The following is a 22428-nucleotide window of genomic DNA, read 5'->3' as shown; positions in this document are numbered from 1 at the left end:
AGAATGGACCACATTTCTAGGTTAACTCCCAGGTCCAGGGCATAATTCCCAGCCAGGTCAGAATGTGCTTTTTTGTTTTGTTTTGTTAATTCTCATCTGAGGACATTTCTTTTCCATTGATTTGTAGAGAGAGTGGAAGAGAGGGAAAGAGAGAGAGAAACATCAATGTGAGAGAGCCAACTGCAACCTAGGTATGTGCCCTGACCGAGAATTGAACCCGGGACCCTTCAGTGACGGGGCCCGCTTTCTAACCACTGAGCCATGCCGGTCAGGGCAGAGTGTGCTTTTTTTAATCAGACAATTTAACAAGTTCCTAGCATAAAGTACCTAATACTACTTCGTGCTCTGTTTGCCACCTTTATCGTTGTTGTGATTGGAACTCTCAGTGGGTAACTGTGATTGACAGTAAGTGAGGGTCACCAGGTAATACTGAGAGCTAAGCAAGCTAAATTCATTTATTTGTATTTCACCAGAATTTCCCATTTTGGATTTGAGAATAAGGGTTATGAAAACTACCCTCAAGTTCAGGAGTTGATTGGTAAACTATAAACCACCTCCTATTTTTGAGAGTAAAGTTTTATTGGAACACAATAAACCATGCCTATTCTTTTTTTTTTTTAATATATTTTATTGATTTTTTACAGAGAGGAAGGGAGAGGGATAGAGAGTTAGAAACATCGATGAGAGAGAAACATCGATCAGCTGCCTCCTGCACTCCTCCCACTGGGGATGTGCTCGCAACCAAGGTACATGCTCTTGACCGGAATCGAACCCGGGACCCTTCAGTTCGCAGGCCGACGCTCTATCCACTGAGCCAAACCGGTTTCGGCAATGCCTATTCTTTTGTGTAGTTTCCTTGGCTGGTTTCAGGCTACAACTGAAGAGTTGAGTATCTCACATAGACCTTTGACCAAAAAGTTTAGAATATTATTATCTGATCCTTGACAGAAAAAGCTTGCCAACTTCTGCTCATACTGATATAGCCCGGGTTTTGGAGCAGATGTTAGCCTGGCTCACACAGAAGTGTTCAGAGATTTGGAACATATCTTTTTTCCTTTTCTCCCCCTTGGGTCCTGCATTTCCCTTGAGCTAGAATATCCCTGGCAAGTGTTCAGTTGGCATTCATTGTGATTCTGGTGGTCCTGTTTTGGAGAGGACTTGGCAGGAACAAAGATGAGGGAGTGGGATGGTGAGGAGATGGAGCAGGGAGATGAGTGGGTATTGGCCATTCTGGGCCCCCGGGTTACTATGTCCTGCTCCTTAGATCGCCTTCCTGTGGGGGTTTGGTGAATGATGCTGATCGAGTTATTCCAGTGGCATTCCGTCCCGGTCACTTGAGGAGAGTTATAAGTATTTAAGCTCTGTATGGCTTGCTTTTAGGATATTGTCATAACAGCATTTCGTTTATGTTAGTGTAACTTTGCACTTTAGAACTAGTCAAGTAGCATAATTCTGGATAATGCACTCATCCTATTTGTATTTGAAGAGCCAAAAACCTTCACTTGTGTAGGCTTATTAAACAGTGCCATTGTGAACACTCACAGTTTTAGCATAGAGGGCTGGAGGATCCTGGAAATGCCTGTTCTAGTCCCATTATGATCATCTGAAGATTGGTTATCTCTTTGGTTCTTAATTTGTCTGCTGTAAAAGGTGGGTCTTAATAGCTGAGTTCAATGGGGGAAATATCATGCATCAGAGACATGAAGCAGAACAGAAATGTAAGATATTATTATTGTTAACTGATAATAATAGCAATGTAATTTCAAGATGGCTTTATGTTTTTGGATTTATTTTCTTTATACCAAGATAGGGAAAGAAGGGGAATGACCTTTTTTATGTATTTTATGAAGAATTACACTAAAAAAAGCGGGGGCAGGGGGAATAGTTCAAGTAAGAGTATCTTAATGGAAATATTAAACCAGTTTCTTTCCTATTAATTTTACTCAACTAACATACAGATACTTTTCTGTGTTACTTGAGGTGATGACAGCATATGAATTTTGGAGTTTGCCCAGAACTTCTGTAATTATTACACAAAAACGAACACATGTTAGGTAGGTCATCATTGTTGGAAAGGGAAATGAGAAACAAATCTGGACCAAGTTCAAGTGGAAATTTGAAGCATTTTCATAAAACTCTCTGTTCTCTCTCCTCTCCCTCAAAGACTTGGGAGAAAAACAGGCAGTGGTTTCTCCTCCCACCCCTTTTTTACGTATCCAATTTGGTGCTCTGCAGGTTCTATCTCTTGTTCCTTCTGTGTAGAAAGACTTCATGATTCAAAACAAGGGTAACGTTTCTCATGGTTAGAGGAATACAAAACTGAGACATGCAATGACCAAAATGTCTTATAAGAAGCACCTGGTGTTACGCTGGGTGAAGGTCAAGTACGATTATTCTAGGAGGCATTCATGCTGTGGCCAGGAAATTGTGGGAGGAGATATATGCAAGGTCCTTTCTCATTGTCCCGGGGTTTGATGACTTGCCCAGCTGTAGAATGGAGATAAAAGGACAAACCTTGCAGCCTGGCTTTGAAGAGTAGAGGTGATGTATGTAATCACCTGGTATAATTCTTAGCCTCTATTCTGGAGTGGAATAGGTATTTACTCAGTTGGCTCTTAACTATATGTCACAGCACTACCCTATTCATATAAGCATCTGGCTTTATAACACACACCTGTGTTGTGTGTGTGGGTAGGTGTATGTCTTATTTCCCCAGTTAAATGTGGAATCCTTGGGGACAAGGATTGGTATAGCTTATAATTTTTTTTTCCTACTGTGTGCCAGCATATTTCATTTTGTGCATATTTGATGCATATTTTTCAAGTGGATGAGTGGACGGATGGATAAATGGATTCATGCCAGAGTCTGTTCTTAGGAACTCACTGAGGGGATCCTGCCATGAAATTCAGATAAATTAGTGGGTGATTTACAAAAGGTTTCACCGTTGGATCCTTTTAAGTAATGAGCTCCTCTGGTGAACTTAAGATATAATTAAGTTCCTAAAATAACATTTCCATGCCTATTTTTGATTTTTTTTTTTCAGAAAGGAAAGGAGAGGGGATAGAGAGTTAGAAACATCGATGAGAGAGAAACATCGATCAGCTGCCTCCTGCACACTCCCCAGTGGGGATGTGCCCGCAACCAAGGTACATGCCCTTGACCAGAATCGAACCCAGGACCCTTCAGTCCGCAGGCCGATGCTCTATCCACTGAGCCAAACCGGTTAGGGCGATGCCTATTTTTAATAATGTTTATACAGGGTAAAGCAAAATATACATGCCTGCAGAAGCCTGCTTTTGTCGTTAGAACCATGGAAGGCACTGTAGAACCTCTAAGTTTATTGTTAATATTGTATTATTTGCCCCTCTCCTATGCCCAGAGACATTTCCTTTGCAACAGAGACCTTCTGATCTGATGGAACCACGTGGTTGGGATGAATCAGCCTTGAGATTCATCTTCCCAAGCCCCAGTTTAAAGGTACCCCGCCTTCATGCTTAGCTTGGCCTTTCTCTCCCCAGCTCATTAGTCTCCCCTTTATTTTTTACAATTAAATTTTATCTTGACTCTATAGTTCCCTATTAGCCTATTTACAGTTTATTAACAGTAGTTATTTACTTATTCATCCAACATAGTTATTAATTGCTTACTGTATGCCAGGTGTTGTGCTATAATGGGAGGGGCCGGAGAAGCTCCTCAGAATTGCTACTGCCAGATCTCAGACCCTAAAGATGGACAGGTCTGGGAGGCCTTGTGGCATGAAATGATCTGGCAGTGACCAGGGACCTGGGAGCAGCTCAGTGGGTCTAAGGGCATTTGGGAGGGTGGAGAGAGTTAGGAGAATAATAAAGAGTATTGGAGTTGGACCATTAAGGGTCCTGACAGGATCCTGCTTGTGTCCTAGAACATCTTTCTGAGGATGATAGGGAGTCGTTAAGGGTTTCATGGTGGAAGTGAACAAAGTTGGTTTTATGTTTGAGTGAAACCATTGGTTGTAGGCTTCGGGAATGGTCAGTGAGGAAGAAGGTAGGATGAAAAATGATGTGTTTGTTTGTCAAGGATTTGAAAGATTAAAGGAAGGAGCCCAGGGGAATTCATTACCACTAGTACACGGAAGAGAAAGCAGAACGTATTGCCTAGCCCTAGAATGATACCAAGGTTGACAGGAGGTGGCATTGCTCTCAATTTAAAATGAGTGAGTGAAGAATGGTGGTGGGACTTATACAGATAAAAAATATTTGGACTTGGTCCTATTAAGATGTGGCGTAATGTTTTATTCATATATTTTACACCCTTTAAACTTTATGTTCTTTGCGCAGAACCTTTGTGTGTAATTAATCTTTGCATACTCTATTGTTACTTAAATGTTTTGGAATAGGAGGGCCTCGGGTAGAGGACGTATTGTGGAACAACTGTTTTTTCCTGTAGGTACTCTTTTTCTTTACACTTGATCGGTGATTACAAGGATAGATAGGGTGAGAAAAAACACATATGGTCACACACGAATCAGGACTTTATGTATAAAAGAGAAAAATGTGTTGCCATATGCTTAGGGTACTGTGAGCATTATTCAGTACTTGGCTGAATCTGTTTTCCTTTCCGTGCACTGTTTGAAAGAAATTATTTGTACATCTTAGAGATGTCTTTTTTCTTTTAAAACTTTTATTTTAATCCTGGCTGCCTGAGTTCTAAAGTTTTTTGGCATCTTCTCAAACTTGGAGATGGTTTCACAAGTGTTTGTGATGGTAATGGATGCCATTGTGTGTTCTAGGAGTACAGCAGTAAATTTCTTAGGGCCCTTGAGACCTTTGAGAAAACATATTAGGAAGGAAGACTGAATAGTATTCAACGCTGGGTTGATATCAAGTAATGGATATCGGTGATAACAATTTCAGTTGTTGCTATGATGGGACATTTAAAACTTGGGTAAATGGAAGCCTAAGAGGTAGGATTTAAAATTGGCTCTGATGGTAGTGAGTTGATGGAGACTTTTTGATTTTTTAAAAAATTATTTTTAAATTATAGTTGATGTACAACATTATAATAGTTTTAGGTATTCGGCTCAGTGATTAGACATTTATATACCTTATGAAGTGAGCCCCATGATAAGCCCAGTACCCACCTGGCACCATTCATAGTTATTAGGACATTGTTGACCGTATTCCCTATGCGGTACCTGACATCGCCATAACTCATTTTATGACTGGCCCTTCATACTTCTTAATCCCCTTCACCTTTTTCACCCATCTCCCCCCACCAACCCCCATCTGTCAACCATCAGTTTATGGGTTTGTTTTCTGTTTTGTTTATTTATTATGTTTCTTAGATTCTGTATATAAGCCAAATCATATGGTATTTGTCAATACCCTAGAGGGCCATCCATGTTGTCGCAAGTGGCAAGATTTCATTCCTTTTTTTATGGCTGAGTAATATTTCATTGTATCTGTACCACATCGTCTTTATTGATGGAGTCTTTTTGGAGGACTCCTTTCCAATATCTGAGAAAATGTTAAATATCGATTGTCTTTGATCCAATATTTCTGCTTCTAGGATTCTGTCTTTCAGAAACTCTTGTGCATAGCCCCAAGGTGGTCTTGTAGACAACAGCCTAAATAACCAGCACTAGGTACTTGGGTAAATACAGTGCATCCTTATAATGGAATGCTTACTAAATATCTACCAAAGTGAAACAGGCTGAGCTGTAGATATAATAAAATAATAGGGGTAAGAAGGTCCCATTAATGAAGAGAGATTAGAAGTCTGGAATCTCTACACAAATGTTCATTGTGTTTCTCATTGAGAAATGAGAGATACTGCCTTATATTTCCAAAATATTTTAATATCAGATAGAATTATATCGACAATATTTCAATTTCTTATGCCAGTACCTTAACAATATTTTCTAAAATATTTTTTTTGTTTAGTTTTGAATAGATGGCTGAATTGTGTACAATTCATGCAGTTTTCTTTGTAACCATTTTGAGGGAAGAGAAAGCCAGAAGGAAAGCAAAAGCCTTTTTGTTTCTGTAATTGGCTGTATCTAAACTATTTTAGGTAAAACATTTTCCCTGGCATTTCAAATTTGATAAAATGCTGATATGAACCATGCAGAAGTTAATGAACTGCTATTGACTAAGTTTGAAAATGAACACAACGATTTATTGAACAAAGCAGTCGGTAAACAGGGACCTAGGCAGAGATGAGGTCAATATTTGCTTTGATATAACGTAAATCCTAATATTCAGTAACCTATAAATTTAGTGGGTCTACAGAAGGCATACAGACATATCTATGAGTATATATTTTTCATATTTGTGATAGAACTGAAATATTTTTTCCCCTTGGTCATAAATTTTGAAGGATGATTCTCTCTGCTTTGAAGCTATCTTCTTGGGTGCAGGGGTGGAGGGAGTGTGGGTTAGTGGAGGGGCATGATTAATTTAAAGGTTTAAAAGGAAAATACACCCAGCCTCATACATTCCTGACAATTGGAGAGCATGATTTGCATGTGCTTTTTGATTTACTTAGAGGCTATTCATCTTCCTTTCTAACCTAACAAAATGTACTCATTTGTTATATCTGACTTGGTTCATAAAACCCACTCTCTGACTGTATGAAATGGGAACATTCTATCTTTCCCTTTGGTTATTGTTAAGCTGTTATGTGGAATTTTTTTTTGTTTTGGCAAATACAATATCATTGGTATGTATTATGTTCAGTAACACTTTATTGGCCTTTCCTTTGTTGAAAATATTAAGTTGAATATGGACTCTTATTGCTTATCCTGTCTCTTCTCTTGATGGGATGAGCTTGGTAGCAATGCAAGGTAAGGGAGAGCTGTGTCTCTGGACTGTGAAGTTTTAGTAATGGGAGTACAAAGCAGGAATAAGTGTCTAATACGTATATAAACATTGAATTTCCTCTCTGTTTAAATGTAGAGGGGAACTCAGTTCACAAGGTTAAGTGTAATCTTTTACCTGAACAAAAGTTTATGTCTCATATGGTCCCCTTGTGGTCAGTTCACCTTGAGTGTTCTTAGGTCAGGGGACAGTGTAGAGAGGAGATATTAGTCATCAGTGCTTCAAGTGATCTGAAATTAACCCCATCTCCATCTCCCAGCTGGTAATCTCCCAGGGCTCTATTTGAGGTCAGCAGCACTAAGGGTAGCTGTCTTCTTGGTCGTCTCTTTTGCTACTAAAACCTTTTGCAACTAGGACCTTGTTTAGGTCAAAAAACAAAGCAGCGGTACATACATAATGTAGAACTTTGCCTTCTTTAGAGATTCTTTCTAGCCACTGTAGAAACTTTATTAGATGCTTTCTAGTAATTTTTCTTTTCACTAATAATACTATAGTGTATAATAACTAATGTTTTCCCCAAATGTAGTATTGAATATGATTTTATGTCATATAAAAAAACGACTACTCCTATTTAAGGACTTGACTTTAACATAATAAAGTCATTTCTTGCTCAGATATTTATTAAGGAGAAACTCCGAATTTGGTGCTAATAGGTCTGTAATACTCTGTCACTTGCCAGTATCTCTTTTAATGGGTAAATACAGTGCATCTTGCCCAGAGACTTTAGCTGATAGAGTATTCATTCATTGATGGAGAATTTGATCTTATGGTTTCATTGTTTCTTGATAACTTTCATATCTGGCAGTCATGCTAAATTTCTATTTTAGTGTGTTAAGCTTCTTATTAATTATATGTTTAAGATTTTATAAAAACCGAGTCAGTTTAAAGGAAAAAAGTTAGCTCCGCATTTGTACAGCAGCGTTCCAGTGTGGAAAAATAAGTCTTCATCTCTTGGAGGTGTGATCACCACCTCAGAAGAATTGAAAGGCTTCTTCCATGCGGTACAGTTATCCTATACAAAGGGCACAGTGCTTCCTTGAACGGCTTAAGAATTAAGGAAATTATTCTGTGTTCTAATTTTAAAAAGTATAGCTCATTATGTGTCCTGTCTCTGTGACAGCCGTATAGATTATTACAAATCATCAAAGTAGACACTGGCCCAAATCCCTGACTTTCCTCACCTTGCCTCCCTGGCTACTCCCACTTTGGGACCTCCCCAGGATGGAACAGTGGCCTCTAACTCATCTGCCACCATCCACTGTTAGTGGTTATTGCATCTGACTTGTTAAATGTTTTAAACATTATCTCTGCTTATCACAATGGAGGGGATTTTGCAGAGTACAAGGGCAGGCTGTGGCAGTATTGTAGGTCATGTCCTGTGCTCTGTGGCCCACTTGGTGGGTTTAGTTGACCTTGAGATCATCCTTGGGCCTGGGAAGCCACTTGGTCCAGATTTTCTGTTTTTGCTGATCCACATTCTTCCAGTTTGGAGGCCATTGTCTGGGAGGAAAACAAGCTCCTTCTTGAAGTTGCATGGAGATTTGCTGCTCCCAAAGGTATCATTTCGTTGCTCTGCCCCAATTATTGTTGGCCTCTTTCCCTCCTGGAATCCGTTTTTCTCTGTCCCACCCTTCCCCCTCGTTCCAAGTGTGAGGCCTGTGTTCTTCCTTCGGCAGGGTGTGCACGCCATTACTGCATTTGGTATTGATTGGGCGCCTGAGACATTTTAGCAGGAAGATGAAATATGAACCTGCACTAGGCCGTCTGCAAAAATGCGAGGAGCCGCTTCCAGTGGGTTTCTGCTTCTGGGGCTCGCTGTGATAATGGGAGGTATTTTCTCCTCGCAGCTGTGAACTACAGAGTCCACACTCTCCTGTTGGGGAGTGATTTTGACACCTTTGAAGGCCCTGTGGCTTTTATATTTTTACACCACCTCCTAATGCGCTATCTTACAACATTTTCTTCTGGGTTAAGATTGCCCTTTCTCTCACCATCCACTGGGGTGTGAAAAGGAAGTTTCAACACTCGGGGCCACTTGGACCAAGTACCTGCTGTGCCAGAAGGAAGGACTCAAGGCTTACGTCCCTTTGTGATAACAATACTCCTGGTTGACAGTAATACCAGGATTCCCCGCCCCCCTTGTCCCCCCCCCACCCCCCCCACCAAATTCACACCGAAGTCATTTCCAGGAGCTTGTTTGAGTATGAGGACTGGTTTTTGTGTCAGTTACCATGTTTTGTCTCTGGAAGAGACCTCCTCGCTTAAGCATGAGGGCAGTTTATCCTTTTGCAGAGGTGTCCAGAGGCAGGGCCCTCCAGGCAGCACCTTTGCGCCTCTGCCCGCTTTAAGGAACATTCCTGTTTCTACGTTACCATCCTTACTCAGGAGGCTGGATCTGAGCACCACTTTCCTGTGGCTTTCATATTTCAGCAGTTCCAGAAGTCAGTGCTGACGTATAATGCCCAGAGAAAGAATAGAACGTATCCCTTCCCTTTCTTGTATCTCTATTTAAGAACAAGGAAAATGTTACTCAAAGGACCCTACCTCGGGCCAATCAACCCTTCTGTGTCATTGGTCAGAGCTGGATCTCCTGTTCATGATTAATCCAGTCACTGGCAAGAGAAATGGGATTAGCATGATGGGCTTGGATCGATCAGGATTTACCCCGAAGTAGCAGGGGAATGGCATTTGGGTAAGTAGCCCATGGTGCCTGCAGCCTTGTTATCTTTTTCAGGTATTAAAAGCTAAGTAACCTCATGGCTTAATAATAATACAAGAAGTTATAGGAAAGAAATTACGTTTGAAATGAAAATTTAATTTCAGAAGCCTGACACAGTTGCAAATAAAATAGGAAAGCTTCATGAATTTGGGGTTCTTTAGAGTACTCGGGGTTGCACTGTCCTGTTCTGTCGCCACTGGTCATACGTGGCTATTGACATTGAAATAATTAAAATTAAATAAAAATTACATTAGCCAGATTTTAAGTTTTTGTAGCCGCAGATGGCTAATGGCCACCCTTTCATACAGCATAGAACTTCGCATTCCCGCAGTAGCGCTTTATCTCCATTATCCAGTGCTGTTCAGAGGCCTTAGACGCTTCAGGGAAGTCAGCAGGTAACCTTTTCTGAGCACTGAGACTCTGTCTGGGCTCAGGGCTTTGTCTGTCTTAACTGCCCTGCACACTCGCCCTCTGAGCGAGGCTGCTTTTGTCGGAAGGGAAACCTTCCTTGTGGGGAAGTGGCTCCCCAGTTAGAAACCTCTCTTGAGTGTTGACACCTGTCTGTGTGCTGTGCTCTCCAAGCCACGGGAGCTAAGTGTAGAAGGGAGACAACCAGATATTTGCAAACAGTTTTCCAAGTGGCGAGCCTGCGGTGCAGATGTGAGATCTTCGGGGAAAAACTTGCGTGTGCTCCAGGTGTATTAGCTCCTCAAATCCAGGGAGACCCCATGGAGGCCCCTCTTCCCTGTGGTGGTTCCAGAAGTTGTGCTGCGCTAGCTACTGAGCAACATTCTGGCCAAGGTTCTGTATCTTTGGCTATGTAAATCGGGGACTTAGAGGAGTGAGGTGTGTGTGCGCGTGTGCGTGTGCGTGTGCATGTGCGTGTGCGTGTGCCTCTCTCCAGTCTTCAGTTCATTGATCATTCACTGAAAGAGTATTTACCAAACACTGGTCATGAGCTGGGCTCAGTTCTAGACACCGGGGCTACAAAAAGAGAGCACAAGAAACAAAATTCCCCTCCTACCTGGTGGAGACCCAAAGTGAAGCATGCACAAAATAATATGAAATCTCACTGGGTTAAAGCTTATGGGAAAAGGAAAATACGGTAAGGCAATCCAGAGGGATGAAGCCGAGTGAGGTACTATTTTGGGGTGTGAGTAGGAGCAGAAAAGGCCTCTCTGATGAGATGATATTTGAGGAGAGACCTGGATCTAATGCAAGACTGAGCCCTATGGAGTGGGGGCAGGCCTTCCAATCATAGGGAAAAGAGGAGATGATGGAACTTGGAAAGATTAAATGATGAACTGAACCTAAAATCACTCTGCTAATTTTAGTTGGTCTTATTCTAGAACCTCGATTGGCCCAGGATGCAACCTCTTACAATACACAGAACAGTATTCCCAGTAAAGAATTGCCCTGACCGGTTTGGCTTAGTGGATAGAGTGTCGGCCTGCAGACTCAAGGGTCCCAGGTTCAATTCTGGTCAAGGGCATGTACCTTGGTTGTGGGCACATCCCCAGTAGGGGGTGTGCAGGAGGCAGCTGATTGATGTTTCTCTCTCATCAATGTTTCTAACTCTCTATCCCACTTCCTTCCTCTCTGTAAAAAATCAATAAAATATACATATGTAAAAAAAAAAAAGAATTATCTGACCCAAAATGTCAGTAGTATCAAGGCTGAGAAAACCCAGTGCCAGCGGCTCAGTAGAGTTCATTGCTTTGGCACTCTGTCACCATGATGCCGTGAGAGTCCCACCTTTCTAGCGGTGATGGATCCAAATTCTTAATTGAGCAAGCATCCTGTGGCATGAACACAGCAGGTGGTCGTGCACAGGGTGGCGCAGGTATTACAGAGTCAAGTGAGTGGCATGGTGTTCAGCTCTCTTTGGAGATTGGAGAGGAGAAATGGGCAGCGTGGCTACGTGCCCATTCCAGGTGTCTGTGCATGAAATCATAGAATCTCTGGTTGTGGTGAACAGCCTACCTCTCAGGTTGTGTGAAGGTGATGCATGAGCCAAGAAAGAGGTGGCGAGGTTGCTTTTATTATAGTTTTATTTTTGAGGTCCCTGCTGGCTACTCCACATGTCCACCCTTTGATCTAAGAGGCTGCTATCCTATCTAATAAAAGAGTAATATGCAAATTGACCATCACTCCAACACACACAAGATGGCTGCCCCCATGTGGTCAAAGATGGCTGCCCCTATGTGGACACAAGGTGACCACCACAAGATGGCCAGCAGGGGAGGGCAGTTGCAAGAGACCAGGCCTGCAAGGGAGGGCAGTTGTGGGTGATCAGGCCAGCAGGGGAGGGCAGTTGGGAGGACCAGGCCTGCTAGGGAGGGCAGTTAGGGGTGACCAGGCTAGCAGAGGAGTGAAGTTGGGGGCGACCAGGCCTGCAGGGAAGGGCAGTTGGGGGGGACCCAGGCCTGCAGGGGAGAGCAGTTGTGGGGGACCAGGACTGAAGGGCAAGGCAGTTGGGGGGACCAGGCCTACAGGGGAGGGAGGGCAGTTGGGGGTGACCAGGCCTGCAGGGGAGGGCATTTAGGGGTGACCAGGCCTTCAGGGGAGGGCAGTTAGGGGAAATCAGGCTGGCAGGGGATCAGTTAGGCATCAATCAGTCTGGCAGGGGAGTGGTTAGGGGGTGATCAGGCTGGCAGGCAGAAGTGGTTAGGGGCAATCAGGAAGGCAGGCAGGCGAGCATTTGGGAGCCAGCAGTCCTGGATTGTGAGAGAGATTTCCGACTGTCTGGTTAGGCTTGATCTTACCAGAATCGGGCATAAACAGGCAGTCGGACATCCCTCGAGGGGTCCCAGATTGGAGAGGGTGCAAGCTGGGCTGAGGGACACACACCCCCATGCACGAATTTCGTGCACCGGGCCTCTAGTGAAATAATATTTGTCTTAGTGTTGCTAACCATGAAGGACTCTCTAGAATGGTGGATCAAGGCACTGTAGCACCATAGAAAATCCAGTTACCTGGTGTGAACCCTGACAAGTCACTTGAAAGCTGGGCAGAGCACAGCACTCTTTCTTACGTGGTCATTTTAAACAAAGGGAGTGGGAAAGAAAATAGAGCTGTGGATGGTGACTGACAGGTCATCATGATCCAGCTTTCTGTCAAGTGTTAGCAGCTTAATATTTGATATGAGTTATGTGAATGTTGTAATAATGGTCACAGGTTTCACTTCTTTCTGCGCAGGGATTAAACCAAAATAACATTGTGTGGGGGTGTAAATGCGTGTGTATTCACGCATGCTCTTATCTCTGGAGAGCAGGCGGTTATTCTGTGCTTGCTCTGTCCCAAGACCTCTTGGACTAGCGTAGATGTAAAGACAAGTTCATGTGGGCCCTACCCCCAGTAGACAATTTTCCTCTTTATCTTTTTTTTTAAATATATATATATTTTATTGCTTTTTTACAGAGAGGAAGGGAGAGGGATAGAGAGTTAGAAACATCGATGAGAGAGAAACATTGATCAGCTGCCTCCTGCACACCTCCTACTGGGGATGTGCCCGCAACCAAGGTACATGCCCTTGACCGGAATCGAACCTGGGACCTTTCAGTCCGCAGGCCGACGCTCTATCCACTGAGCCAAACCGGTTAGGTCTCCTCTTTATCCTTGATAGCCAGTGACTTTGAAGGTTAAATATGCCAAGATCTAATATATTTATCCTGACACACCTATTGTAGGTCTACTGAGAGTTTGAAAAGCCTGGCTCAGAAATACTCTTTGAAATCGGAATGATAAAATCTTACCAAAGTATTGACACATCTACTTAAAGTCTTCTGATGTTTGTTATTCCAGTTCCCTTGGTCCCTTTCGTTTTGGAGCTCCAATGCAGAGACCTCTTGATGGTGAAGGTCATGTGAGACCCACTTTCCCCCCGAAGCGATGTTGGAATTATTGTAGCATCTTTTTTTTTTTTTTTTTTTTCCATTTCAAACTAATTCCAAAGGACTTTCTTTAGTCATTGCTGTTGACAAGAGACTATTTAGTTTTTTTCCTTAGAGTTTAAGTCTGACATCTCTGGTTGATACCACATTTTGCTGATCTCCATCTGTATATGAAAGTAGATTTGGGATTTCAAATCTCTCTGGTAGAAATACAGACTGCATTACAAAAAGAAGTATGTTCCTATCACAAATGATTTAACACCATTCCATTAAAATAGGCTTTCCTAATTAAAAGTGCTTAGTATAAAACACATTCATTATTAAAATATGTTACTTAGAAGAGGAGGATTGCCACATTCCATTTTTTAATACGTTTTATTTTATTGGTATAAAGGTTACACCAGGCTCATTTACTTTATTTTATTTACTCATTCAAATATATAATGATTTCACTGTAGGAAACACTTTTTCCTAATTTTCCTCTTGTAGACAACTCCAAAATACATAGATTCTCATTTAAGTCATTTGTCTCAAGGTAGCTCCAACTAAGTGCTGCCCTTTGTAGAAGATGTTTCACAGCATATTAAGAGCTTTTAAAGTATTCTTTCATATTAATTGCTTGGCATTTAGATGTTTTAGGTAATTAATAAATTAGGTACAGTTGTAATAGAAAAGGTGGAAAATATATGCTTTTGGGGTCTAAAGGCACTACAGTGGGTTGCAGAATTCTTGAAATACAAGTTCAGATAAATACTTGATACTTGATTTCTCATCACAGAACTGAATAGATTTATGCATGCAGAGGACAGGAAATATAACAATTAATATATCAATTGATTTCAGATTTTTGTCTGTAAAATACTATTCATGAGTACGGTTGTTAGAATCCATATTTGTGATTCTAGAATTTGATAGAGAGTTATTTATTCATCAGAAAAGCACTAGCCCTTCCATTGTTTATCACAAGGAATTGTGAGTTATATCCCTGTAACTCACAGGTGTGATGTCTGTCCTTTTTTTTAAGGGGCATTTACTGCAGGGACTAATTTTAGACATTGGGAGGCTTTTGCAGCCATTTTAACTGTTAGTTACTTAAAGATTTAAGTAATTTTACTGATTTCTCGATGTTAGCCTCTGGGAGTACAGTTTTATGAACAGAAACAGCATGATCTATCCAGAATTGATTATTTCTGTGTTCAACTCTACCGAGTCTCAGTGTAAGAAGTCCTTGGCGGGGGGCTATGTAAAAGGTGGTTGCTTAGAGAACGTTGTCCCAAAGTCGACCTGGAACACCTTTTAAAAAGTGCCTTTTAAAAAGTCAGAACAAATAGGATGTGAAGAGGCTTTTTATGGCAGTAGATCCTGTGGCCAGGGAAAACTGGCAATTGCTGAGATAAACACAGTAATGCAGATTTCTTTACTGCGGGACTTTTAGAGCCTTTAACATTTCACTCTTAATATCGAATTGGACATCTCACCTTCTCTGTGCTCTCACACACTGCATTAGGGAGGGAGGGGAAAAGAAAAGAGGAAAGGGAGGAGTGTGTGGGCGCGTGGGTAGGAGAGTGGTTCTGTTGTCTTCTGTCATCATTCTTTTCTAACAGCCTTGGGAGTTCTCTGCTGGTGTTGCAGAGTATAGGTATAGGGAAATTTCACTCTGAAACGATGAGTTTCACAAGATTCACATGTCAACGATGAAGTAAAATGTAGAGATATGCTTCATTAAAAGGGAAAGCCCTGCCAGCGTACATCAGAAATAGTTTCCTCTTCCTCACTTATTAGACATGGAGAATTTGCATATGAAAGAATTCCTTGGGAGATGTAACGAATGCCATTTAGTTTAATGTGATAAAAATATGTATTTAAGTTACCATAAATGAACATATTTACTAGAAGTGACTACATTTAAATTTATGGACATTTGTTTTGTAGAATATCTTCCTAAAGAAGTATGGGATGGTTTTACATCATATTGTATTTGGGCATGATATAATTGTCACCAACAAATGGTTGGATGAAAGGAAGAAACCCACCAAGAACAATTTGCCACAATAAAGAAGATTTTAGTCAAGCCAGACTACACATGCTTGGGCTTCAGCAGTGAAGGTACTTAAAAAGGTTAAGGTTGGAAATTAAGTTTTTAGAGAGAAAAGGAATGACCTGGGCTTGGAGAGTATGGAGTTATAACTGAAATCAAGGTTCTGCTGCCTGCTGCCACGAAACTCAAACTCCTGAGGTAGTTGCTGGTGAAAAAGGAAGGAGGTTCATTCAAGTGCCAGTCACCTGAGAAGATGGGGGACTCTTGATGCAAAGCCCATCTTAACATCACAGTGCAGACAGAGGTTTTTATAAGGAGGGAGAGGGAAAGTAGAACAAAGAGATCAAGTGGAAGGGGTTGAAAAGTTCTCTACGTGCCAGGCAGGCCAATACAGTCCATTCTGATAAGGACCTCAAAAATGGTCAAGTAATGGTCTAGAGTGAGTCATCCAAGTTTTCGTCATCCTGGTTCTATGGTTGAAGGTCAGCAATTCTCCTAGAGCTGGGATGACTGAAGGTCAAAGTCTGTATCTTCTGAAGTTAGGCCCTAGGATCCTTATACAAACATGCTGTTGATATACAAGCTACATATTAGTCAGAGTCAACATTTACAGAAACAATGTCAAAAGAATGGTGGGGTGGCTTACAATCACCACTGTTAGGAGAGAGAGAGAAAAAAAGATGGTGGATGGTTTTCTCACTGTCCTTTTGTTCTTTCTGACTAGAAAGAGTGACACATCCACCAATCAGGACAACCAGACAGTGCCATGTGTTTCCTTAGGGAGGCAGGGAAAATCACTCTTGGTTGGAAATCACTGCTATAGAGCATGCAAGACATATAATAATAGGTAGTAACAGTACATAATAATAGTGTAGATGTATTTGACAGTAAGGTTGTCCACGGTGTTTTAAGTAACATGTTTATTTAGGCAATTGTAAAAGGTTCCTTATTGCAAGTGGATAATTTTAAGTGTTTTTATTTTTTTACTATTTGTTGTAACAAATGGGCTTGTATGGAATTTGTCATTCTTTGAATGATTTTCTGAACTTCACATATACTTTTCCTTCTGAATTTAATTTTGTTTCATTCAGATGGTCTCTAATTTCTGTGGAAATGTCTTCACAAAAAATTTAAAACGAGCTGTGATTTGAGATCTTTTTTTGAAAAAATGGAAATTGCATTTCTGCCGGTTAGAATTTTACCTAGACTTATAACTTAAAAACTCTTAATATTAACTCTAATTCATATGTTAATCCAATCAAAAGTTGCTTTTTTAAGTTTGGCTCAGAAAGGATGCTTTTTTTTTATCTGTCTCGTATCTGCGAGGCAATCCTATCTAATAAAAGAGTAATATGCAAATTGACCGTACATCAGCTACACCCACAAGCCACGCCCATCAGCCAATCAGGAGTGAGTATGAAAATTAAACCCAACCAAGATGGCTGCGGCCACAGAGCAAGCAGGAGGCTTGGGTTTCCCCGGCAATGGAGGAAGCCAAGCTTCCTGCACACCCTGGCTGGCCCAGGCCTCTGCTCAAGGGTACAAAGTTTCAATTATAAAAGATAAATAAATCCCAACAAAAATGGCTGCGGCCACGGAGCAAGCAGGAGGCTTGGGTTTCCCCGGCAATGGAGGAAGCCAAGCTTCCTGCACACCCTGGCCGGCCCTGGCCTCCGCTCAAGGCTACAAAGTTTCAATTATAGAAGATAAATAAATCCCAGATCCCATGGCCTCCACTTGGGTTGCCAGGGGGCGTGGCCAGCCTGCAAACCACCACAGGCCCCTCGCTCAGGCAGCCCCATGCCCCAAGGGAACCCCCACCCTGATCTGGGACACCCTTCAGGGCAAACAGCCGGCCCCCACCCGTGCACCAGGCCTCTAGCCTATCTAATAAAAGTAATATCCAAATTGACCATCACTCCAACAATCAAGATGGCTGCCCCTATGTGGTCAAAGATCCTGCCCCCATGTGGACACAAGATGGCCACCACAAGATGGCCAGCAGGGGAGGGCAGTTGGGAGGGATCAGGCCTGCAGGGGAGGGCAGTTAGGGGCAATCAGGCTGGCATGGGAGTGGTTAGGGGGTGATCAGGCTGGCAGGCAGAAGCGGTTAGGGGCAATCAGGAAGGGAGGCAGGTGAGCAGTTGGGAGCCAGCAGTCCTGGATTGTGAGAGGGATGTCCCAGATTGGAGAGGGTGCAGGCTGGGCTGAGGGACACCCCCTCCCCCGTGCATGAATTTCGTGCACCGGGCCTCTAGTTTATATATATTTTTTTGTGTGTGGACAGCTCTTTTTACCTTCTACCTTCTGTCCTGAGCTTTAAAATACTATTTGGCAGAATTTTCTCCCTTCCCCCTTGACCTCCCATTGGAGCGAGACTAGGCAGTTTTCCTCTGGCCCTTGTTTCTGGGACAGCTGAGCTCACCCCTTGCCTTGGCCTCCTCCATTTCTCCTTTGTTTGTGTTTCATATCTGGCGAGGTTGGTCGTGTGGGGGTGGATTCAAGTTTAGTGAAAAAAAGTGGACTCATCTCTTTTCACACTGCACAGTGCCTTTAAAAAAGTCAGAACAAGGAGGAAATAAGATGCATTATGATGAAACTTTGACATTAGACCATAATGAAGCTTTTAATTTCCATAATGTTGAGTGGAGCCCAGAAAATGTGCCAAAACTCTTATTCTGTGTTCAGCTCAAGTTTGCTCTGGCACCTAAAAGAGAGAAAAGGGGCTGTAGAAACCTGAGTGCTTTATCTTTTTTTTCTTTTTACATTCTACATAAGTTGAAAGTCTTTTTTAATTTCATAGTCTGGTAGTTCTTTGAGTTTCATTTTGACCATAAGAGCTGACCTTTACATGTATGTGACTTTGGTCTATATGTTAACTTACATGTAAAGGTCATTAAGAAGCTTAGGGCTATTATTTGAATCCTTTAGCTTCCTTTCTTATTTTTGTTTTGAATTTTAATTACTATGGAGATGAGATGTAAATCTAGTACCAAAAGTAATTATTATGCATATATAGTTTGTATTTTATACCTTGGCTTAGTGTGTTCCTATTTCAGAGAATTGTCTTTGGAGCAATGTTAAAATGATATTCCCTTCCCTGGCCGCTTTCTCTTTTCTTTCCTGAACTATTGGTAGTGTTGGGGGTAGTTTGAACAGATATGAAAACTGCAACAACTATTCTAACCTTTGTTCATAAACAGACATGTGTGCGTGCGCACACACGCGCGCGCACACACACACACACACACACACCACTTATGTAGCATTCTTTTTTTAACTACTTTGTTTTTGATAATGTCATTCCTTTAACAATATAGTGTAGCTATTCATCTGAGTCAATACATACAGGTCCAGGATATTTTAATAACTGCGTGTCTTCCACAGTATAGGTACTCCGTAAGTTATTCGAACATTTCTTATTGATGGACATTTGCATTGTACTCGGCTTTTGACACTTCCAAAGTTCTCCAGTATTCATTCTTGTGTTCTGATACTTTTATTTTTGTAGAAGAGATTGTCAAAAATTGGGCTGGTAGACCAAAGAATATGGTGTTTCTTCTTCCTATGCCCTTTAGTTTAAGGCTTTTCAGCTTTGATTATTTCTCCATTACAAATGGGAGAAATGAAAGAAACAACTCCATAATATATAGACTGAAAATAAGTGAATTGATCAACTGTAAAGGGATTGCTTTTATAGACAAAGACAACATTTCAAACATCAGATATCGGCTTGCCGACTTTAAAATCAAAACATGCAGATGCATTTCTTTTTTTTTTTTAAACGTGCGAAATTATATATATATTTATATATATATAATAACATGACATATCTATGTACAACATGGCTGGGACAGTTGAGGAAACTATACAGTGATGTTCGGCATTTTCCCCTTCCCACATGGATTTTAGATTTAGGAAGACAGTATGAGGAAATGGAGCAAGAAACACAATAATTATATACAATTACAAGTGACAGTCGAGGAGTCTGGGGGCCAAGGAATTCAGGGATCCTGCTCTCTCCATTCCTTCCTCACCAACTTTTTCCTACCCAATCTGAATGACAGCCTGAAAAGTGAATGGCTGGTCAGGAGAGAAGTATATACGCATCCCATCCCCACACATGCATCCCATCAAGTTCATCAGACATTCTCATTGGGCCAAATTTTGGCCTATCAGAATTAGTGAGAGGGCAAGAGAGGATTACAAAATCTTGCTCTCTTGAACAGTTAGTTCTCACCCTGATCCTCTCTATCATAACTAGCAGGTTGCATTCAGTAAGATTCAGGCCAAGCTAGTGATAACTAGACTGAAGATGCTGGCCAACTGCAACCCCTTTCCCCCACACATTCATGAATCAGCACTGCTTCTTCTCAACAAACAGGTGCCGGGTTACTGAGCTCTAGGAAGGCAGAGATTTCTGTGTTCCTTTTCTCTCCTTAACCACCTTCCCCAGCATTCTCCAACTTGAATTATCTCCGAAGAACCTGCTACTCCAGCCCTGCTGTAGTACTAAGCCCTAGAGGCTAGCTCAGTGTATCCCTTTTCTTCTTTTCTTCCTAAACAATACACCTGGCATCCGATTACATCAGAAATGTGGGCCTCCATATGTGCAAGACTGAGCATGTTTCCTCAGGCCCACAGCGCAGCTGCCAGAGCAGCCTTTTTAGCAGCAGAGTTGCACACTGCAGGCTAGGAAAGTGGCTTGAGCAGAGGCAGGAGCTTCCATGGCTAGCTTCTTAGAATTGTTTTCTTGACCCTATCACCATGATATTTATGAGGCCCTCTTGCCTGAATTCATCCCTCCCCCCCACCCCAATCTCTACTGCCTCTCTCCCCATGTAGTCTTCAAATGGTTCCCCTGTGTAGGCAGATCACGGATGGGCCTGCCTCATTAGTTTTACAAAGAATAGCAGAGTTTTTCAACTGGCAGTTACAGAATTCTAAGATCAGAATCAATTTTATCCATATTCAACTCTATTTTACAGATGACAAAATAAATCCTGAGAGTCTAAATGACTTGACCAAGGTTACGTATCACTTCTACATAGAACTAGACCCAAACCCAGATATCTTGACTCCTAAACCAGTGCTCCTTCCGCTATCCCACAATGCTTTCAAAAGCAACATGCTGGGAGAAAGAGAAAGAAAGAGAGAAAGAGAGAAAGAGCGAGCTAGAGAGAGTGCCCATTTTATACAATGTTTTCCAATCTTTACATTAAGAGCCAGGGCAAACTGTAAGAGACACTGACTAAGGGAGGTTAAGTGGGCAGTGTAGTTTTAGGCAATCAAATCAGTTTTTCTTTTTTCAGGATTCTCTAAACCTGCCATAATGGAAACATGAAGCAATCGCAGCCTAAGACAAAACACTTAGAAGCACAGAAAAACGATCTCATTCAATCTACCTTTCCCAATAATGTCAGGTTAGCCTTGGATGTTAAAACCTGCCACATTATTCCCAAGGCTTAGCCTAATCAATTTTGAGATATTCTCTTCCGAAAAAGAAATCGTGTCTCCCCTGTTTCTTGTACAGAAGAAAAAAAGTTTGCAGTATTACTCAATCCTAGTCTCCTACTTCTGGGCTATAGTGAGGGTGTGGGAATATCAATTTAACCAAAGAAATGAACTCAGAGCCCCTCTTGCACACACACATACCTTCTCAGCAGCCCCCAGCTGACTCACAGTCATTGCTGGCTAGCAAGCTGAGAAGTTCTCTCACTAGGTGCCCATTCCAGTCCTGCCTATGATATATAAAAGTCCAGTGGGTGAGGAAGGGGAAAAGAGGGGCCCAGGTTACCGCGCAAGCTTGCTGGTGACGAGCGAGGACTTTCTCTGGGGCAGATCCTGTCGGGTAGGGATGTGGTGACCGGTCACCAGGTTCTTGTTTGGTCCTGCACTTGGCAGCTGCTTATTCTTCATCTTGGCTTTGGCCATGTTGTAGTCTCCTGAGTCAAAGTACTTTTGCCCTTTCTGGAGTCTCTTCATGAGGAAGTCGGAGCCTCCAGGCTTTTGTGCTCGGCTTGGATATTTGGCCTTTAGCTTTGCCTCCTCAGCTCTCTCAGGGAGAATACCTTCTTTCTCCTGCGTGTCCTGCTTCTCCTCGCCGGTCTCCTCCGCAGGGTTCTCCTCTTCTTGTTTCTGAGACATGGCGGGACCGGGGCTGTGGAGTGTAAGGGGCCCGGGAGGTCCAACGGAGAAGGGAAGGGGGAGGGGAAATGGGGGCAGCCTGCGCTGCTCCTTTGGCTCCTGTCACTGGGGTTGCTCAGTTAAAATCCAGATGCATTTCTTAGCAAGTATATGTGTTGAGGGCTCATAGTGTAGGAGGAGAAGGTTCAGGAGTGAAAAACTTCAAAACTTCTACCTATCAACTTGTTCATTTATCCCATGCTTCGAGAGCAGCTAAGTGATTGCAATCCTTCTGCAAACTTGACCACACAGAACACAGTAAAGCATGCTACTGGAGGAAGATTTTGCTCTAAACCCTAGTTAATTCACAAGGGCAAAGTCTAAATGAGCCTGGTGATTGAGGGTCTCCATAATGTGAGACACTCACGCTGGTCTGGCCAGTACACTGGGAAAGTGTGCCCAGGACCAGATTGCATAGTTATTCATTTACATGCTTCAGCTATTTATTTGTGGCAGAAATTAGTAGGGATATAAATACCCCATTTGGACTTGGCCTCCTGGCACTTGAAAATCTGGCTTTTCAAATAAGCGATGTGAGTTGGTCTTGGCACCGTTGCACGAGGACATGGGAGCAGGCAGATTCTGGCAGCTCACACTGATGCAGGTCTCAAGTCTGTTTCTGTTTGTTTCTGCTTATAAGGTTGAACGTGTCGTGACCATTCTTTTGGGAGACTTTAAAGTTGAAATTGGTTTATAATTAGCATGTATATAACCAACGCAGAAATGAATGGATTT

At 42.2% G+C, this 22428-nt stretch overlaps 2 protein-coding genes across 2 annotated transcripts in view; one reads left to right on the top strand and one right to left on the bottom strand.

The window, feature by feature from the left end:
* PTPRG (protein tyrosine phosphatase receptor type G) overlaps positions 1–22428 on the top strand; it is a 696636-nt gene that overhangs the window by 187003 nt on the left and 487205 nt on the right. The gene's annotated exons all lie outside the window — the stretch shown is intronic.
* Positions 18181–21733, bottom strand: LOC308250624 (alpha-endosulfine-like; the record flags this gene model as incomplete). The annotated part of the gene is made up of 2 exons (XM_080673309.1): positions 21305–21733; positions 18181–18214 (listed from the first exon to the last, which is right to left on the bottom strand). Exons 1-2 carry the CDS (start codon positions 21652–21654, stop codon positions 18181–18183), a joined length of 384 nt encoding a protein of 127 aa, XP_080529435.1. The 5' UTR covers positions 21655–21733.

Source organism: Plecotus auritus (assembly GCF_963455305.1).
Source record: "Plecotus auritus genome assembly, chromosome: 6".
Classification (NCBI taxonomy): domain Eukaryota; kingdom Metazoa; phylum Chordata; class Mammalia; order Chiroptera; family Vespertilionidae; genus Plecotus; species Plecotus auritus.
This window is presented reverse-complemented; position numbering and strand designations above follow the sequence as displayed.